The 5752-nt window shown below is 37.2% G+C and overlaps 1 protein-coding gene across 1 annotated transcript; it reads right to left on the minus strand.

The window, feature by feature from the left end:
- Window positions 1–1514: 1514 nt before the first annotated feature.
- On the minus strand, window positions 1515–4728 carry LOC113320646 (probable ATP-dependent RNA helicase ddx5). The gene is made up of 5 exons (XM_026568544.1): window positions 4545–4728; window positions 2428–2874; window positions 2194–2282; window positions 1990–2089; window positions 1515–1891 (listed from the first exon to the last, which is right to left on the minus strand). The coding sequence occupies exons 1-5, from the start codon at window positions 4692–4694 to the stop codon at window positions 1688–1690; spliced, it is 990 nt and encodes a 329-aa protein (XP_026424329.1). The 5' UTR covers window positions 4695–4728; the 3' UTR covers window positions 1515–1687.
- Between the last annotated feature and the right edge of the window lie 1024 nt (window positions 4729–5752).

Below are 5752 nucleotides of genomic sequence, written 5' to 3' on the forward strand. Positions count from 1 at the left end.
ATGTGTAAATTTTATTATTTTTTCCTTTTAACTTGGAGCGCACGGGGCTTCTCCCTGCCCCGTGGCAATTCATTGTTGATTTGGTGTGCGCTGGGCTTCACCCCACCCGCGGAGATACATTTTTTATTTGGTGTGCATGGGGCTTCGTCCCGCCCCGTGGCGATGTAATTTCTATTTGGTGTGGTGAGGAAAATACATTAAATAAGTGGAAAATATGTGCATATTTTATTTATATTTTCCTTTTATTTTCGTAGAATATATATGTATTTTTGCCCCTTTATATATTAATTAGGAAATAAGAGTCCTAATATAGTAGTTACTCGATTTCCAAATTGAATTTGGACTTCCAAAAAATTTCAAATCACAATAAGTTAGATTTTCCTTTTAAGTTTGTAATTTTTAAACCAATCATGCGTTGCCAAGTGTCCTCACCTAAATATTGTCATGTCATGAATTCAAATTGAATTTGGTTTCTTTGTTTTAATCTTTTTCCTATTCTTTTTAAATTTAAACCAATCGTACGTTGCCAAGTGACCTCACCAAAATGCTCGTTTCACAAAACTCAAAAAATGTCTATTTCGACCAATAGCAAGCGAGGGTTTCCTCACCGTTCAACGTGATAGTTTTATTTGTCTAGGCCTTTAAGTCTTTAGATGGGTATAGTATAGAGCGTCCACAATCATGCGACCATACTATAACTACACTAAAAATTAAAGCCTAAAAAAATTTGGTTATACTTGGGGTTGCACGCTACGGTGGAGTAAAATTTGGTCAAACGTAATTTTAATTTGCGTCTGAAATCGAGCGTAATTTTAATCTGTGTCTAGTAGCCGGGCGGACGTACAATTCAGCGCTACAGTGGGGCGTACATTTAATCTGCATCTGATATGGGGCGGAGTTTTAAGTTATGTTTATTACTGGACGGAAACGCAACGTTGTGCTTGTGTGACAGGCGCAGATAGAGTCACCGCCTGATGTAACGATTTCAAACTTACTAGTTATTACCACGAGTCATTGAACAGGCGGTTAATGGGGCAAACATTCAAGTTGCACCTAATGAACAGGTGGTTAATGGGGCGAACATTTTAGTTGTGTCTGATAGGGCGAACTTTTAAGTAGTGCCCGTCTGGAGCGAGCTTTTAAGTTGCACCTGTCCATCGAACAGATTTTTAAGTTACGTCCCATTTCAAATATAGATACCATTTGCACGCAATACTAGACGTATTTTGAATTTCCGCTCGACTATAACTAGTTTTACTCCACCCTATCAAATATAGATACCATTTGCGCGCAATACCAGACGTATTTTAAATTTCCGCTCGACTATGTCTATAACTAGTTTTACTCCACCCTATCTACCAAATTTATTCCCAAACAGAGTCTCTCACCAACCAAATATGGTTACACTCTTGTCCACTCCGATTCAATTTTGGACCAATTATAGTTATACTCCACCTTTTACTCCCATTGTGGACGCTCTTAGTATGTGCTAAGACCATATTTCAGAACTGGTATGGGCCTGAACTTTTCTTATATAATTGAATAATGCTATTGCTAATGTATACCAAAACCATAAAAAACTACCAACTCTAGATACTCATTAACGTTTACCAGGCCAGATCCCACCTCAGGGCCGGTCCTGATCATCATTCTTCGAAAAAGGAAAATACATGTGTACACAGAGAGATCAGGCATTTTGACTGGTTACAGAATCATAGAGAGACAAGGTACAAAACTGTTTTCGCAGGAGTTTTCTCTGAGTGGAGGAGGTGATGCGGTCAGAACTATTGTTGAGAATGACTGTTTGAGGAACTCCGGTGACGGCTTCCCTGATTGATTTTATCTTCTCAAAAGAACCATCTTCAGCGAAGCTTTCTAATCCATCAACAACCTATTAAAAAGCATAACCAGAAGTATATCAGATATATAAAACACAACTAGAAAAAATAAAATATTAATCAACTGGCAAAAAAGGATGAAGCTTCCTACCAACAAGGAAATAGCAGATATGTCAACAGCTTTAACTGCAATAAGCTCCAGAAGCCGGTCAGGAGTGGATACAAGAAAATCTGGCTCACAACTTTTTAGGCTGTGCAGAGCAGAATAATAGTTAATAAAACAGAACACGAAGGCAACTTAAGGCAGGTTTTCTTTTAGCGGAATAAGTATGGAATACTGAGATGCTATACTCACCCATCAATCTGCAGATCCAGTGATTTACCAGAGTGGATGCTAACAGTTTGTACGCCAAGTCCTTTTAGATGTTTGCACACTGACCTTACCTATCCAGGTACACCGAACCAAATAAAATGAGACACCAGCATTATCATACCAAAACTAGCTAACACTTAACAGCACATCCGAGAGAAGAAACATTCATGAGAAGATATAGCAGTGAAAAAAATAATTAATTTTGCAAAGACAAACCTTAATAGCTTTTTCTTTGGATGGAACGAGGAACAAAAGGAAAGGGTTTGCATCCCCTTTCACCTTCTTCGTAAACATAGCAGCAGCCGTAGAGACTATCCAAGCTATCTGCTCCACAGTTGAAGAGCCTCCAGATGTCTCAAGGACATCTGAACCCTCTGAACAACTTTTCCAGAACTTCATTCCCCAGGTATTAACCATAACAGGTTTGGCCTTATTACCAGAGAAAGTACCATCTTTAACAAACGCTTCCTGAATTGCATTCAAGCACTCAACTACTGTTTTCGGCGAAGCCTTTACTTCTTGCTTATCTTCAGCGTTCTCAGAATTCATATCGGACATGAGCTTCTTAGCTTTTAGTTTCTTCTTCTTCTTTGCTTTCGGTTCCTTCTTTTTAATCCCCTCATTGAAGGGATCCTCAGGGGTAGGAAGGGTGAAACACATTCCCTAGAAAAACATCACGAAATCATAAATTTACTTTTACCAAGAATATGGCAATGAATCCAAAACAAAAGAAGACGAAATTAGAGGAATCGCCTAACGACTGTCTCTATAGTCTTATCACTTATAACTGTTACAGTGACTAAATAATTTTTAAAAACACAGTCGACATACTAACTTAATGTTTTTATATGTGTATTTATCAATCCACAATGATAAACTATATTGTAGGAAAATGCTGTTTGCACTAGTGTTGTACAAAAAGGGCGGAGATTATTAATAGTTCACCTTGCCTCACCACCCACCTGCTCATGATCCCATCCCTTGAATTGCCAGTACTTATAAAAACAGGAGGTTGACAATTCTTAGACTACTAAACCCAATGAAAAACACAGTTGACGTTCTGATTTGCGAATTCTTTTACTACATATGTCAATACGTATTGACAGATTGTACTGTAGGGAAATGCTATTTGTAACCATTTTGCACTAGCACAGCACAAAAGAGCCAAGATTGTACTCTTAGGGATCACCTTGCCTCACTAACCCACACATGCTTATCATCTCATCCCTTCAACTGCCAGCCTCAGGAATGAATAAAATCAATCCTTGAATCTCGAAAAGAAATCAACAGCTTTAGTCTAGTAACCCTATTATAAACCAAGGTTCACTTCTCTCTAATTGTACTCAGTTTTCACTCTATTGTCCAATAAACCCTGATTTTATTCACAGAACAGAAATGCCCAATAAATACTAAAACTCATTGTATAAACTCTGATTTTACTCTAACCAAGAATATGACAATGAATCCAAAACAAAAGAAGAGGAATTTAAAGGAATTACCTAACACCTGTCTCCATTTTCTTATCATAACTGTTATAGTGAGTAAATAATTTTCAACAACACAATCGACATACTAACTTAACGTTTTTATCTGCCTATTTATCAATCTACACTGATAAACTATATTGTTGGAAAATGCTGTTTGCACAAGCGCGGCGCAAAAAGGGCCGAGATTTTCCATAGTTCACCTTGCCTCACTCATGATCCCATCCCTTTAATTGCCAGCACTCATACAAACATGTATAGATAAGATTGCGATCTAAGTTCATTCAAAGAGATTGAATAAATTCTAGTAAACCCAATGAAAAACACAGTTGACATTCTAGTTACCAAAATATTTTTTATCTCTCCATACGTCAATACGTGTTCACAGACTGGAAATGCTATTTATACATGTTTTGCCAGCAATACACAAAAGAACCAATATTGTACTCATAGAGTTCACCTTTCCTCACTAATCAACAAGCTTAGAACAATCTTTGAATATATAGCTTACAAAAGAAATCGACAGCTTTACGCTAGCAACCCTATTAAAAACCAACCAAACCAAGTTCCCTTCTCTCTAATTCTACTCAGTTTTTCACCACTCCAGATTCTATTATTCAATAAACCCTGACTTAACTCACTGCAACAGACACACAGAATAGAAATGCCCTAGCAATAAATACAAAACCCTTGTATAAACCCTAATTCCACCAGAAAATCAATACAATCAAATAAAAAAAAACCACACTTTAAATCTTTTAAACAACTAATGATATGTTAATAGAAAAACCCATGTTGTACTAATCCCTAATTTTTGATATAAATGAATGAAAAATTTGTAACAAGGACCTCACACTGGCGACGTTTGCCTTGCTTTCGTCTTTGTTTAGCAGCAATAATACCAGCAATACGTGTAGACAGGGTAGAAGGGTCAGCATTAAGCCGTTTTCTTAAGACTTTGTTCTTCTTCTTGCGAACTGCATCGTCTCCTTTCGCCATTGCTGCCGCCGAAAATACTCTCTGTAAGTGTAACCTAAAGAGAAAGAACACAACTAAAGGGAAGAAAGAGAGTAATAGTAACAGAGAAAGGATAGTTTGGTAAACTGACAGAAATAACTATGGGCACCCAACGGGCACACAATTACTCTGCCAAAAAAGATTTTTATCCAACTCCTACAGTCCTAACTCTCCAAGAAAAAAACTTTTCTTTTTTATGTTTTTTTTCAGTAACTCAATCTTCCTAAAATCTCTTAGATCTTAATCTAAATCTGTCATATTTGATCTGAAATCTTCAAATTTTTTGACAGATTTGGTATAAATATTACTATTATTAGGAGGTCTCGGGTTCGATCCCCAATGGTGTAATATTGCAAGAATTAACATGGAAGGTAGAGTTAACTTGCCCCCCTTGTGACACAATCTCAGTCTTCCCATCCGCTTCGGCTCCATTGGCTATGTTACCCATGAGGCTCGCTGGTAGGCTAGCACAGCAACCTGTTCAATTAATGTAGTAGTATGTTGTTTGAGCTTAACTTGTTAGACTTCCAACTAGTTTCATGTAATAATCGTTATCCAGTAATATTATTAGTATTTGTTAAGAATTTGGTATTTCTTATTAACTTTCATATAACCGATTACAATGATTTATATAGGAATCATTACTTGGTAAACAAATAACTTCTTTCCTAATACGACCCTTTCTCAAACTAACATAAAGAGTCCCAATTACGGCATATTCCATAACAGTCTCGGATTCTTACCGAGCTGGGAAGTCTTATTCTGTAAGACTTTCCTAATCAATCTCTAAGAGACGTGTATAGCTGAGACTTTCCTAATCAGTCTCAGATACGCGTCTCAACACCGTGTCTCAATACCCCCCCTCAAGATGGAGCATGCAGGTCACAAATGCCCATCTTGGACAAAATATCATGAAACTGAGCTTTCCCCAACGAATTTGTGAATATATCCGCCAACTGTATTGTGGTAGGAGTATAAGAAGGTATAATAATCTTCTGTATTACCGCATCCCTGACTAGATGACAGTCCACTTCAATATG

The sequence above is a fragment of the Papaver somniferum genome, chromosome 11 (assembly GCF_003573695.1).
Source record: "Papaver somniferum cultivar HN1 chromosome 11, ASM357369v1, whole genome shotgun sequence".
In the NCBI taxonomy this organism is placed as follows: domain Eukaryota; kingdom Viridiplantae; phylum Streptophyta; class Magnoliopsida; order Ranunculales; family Papaveraceae; genus Papaver; species Papaver somniferum.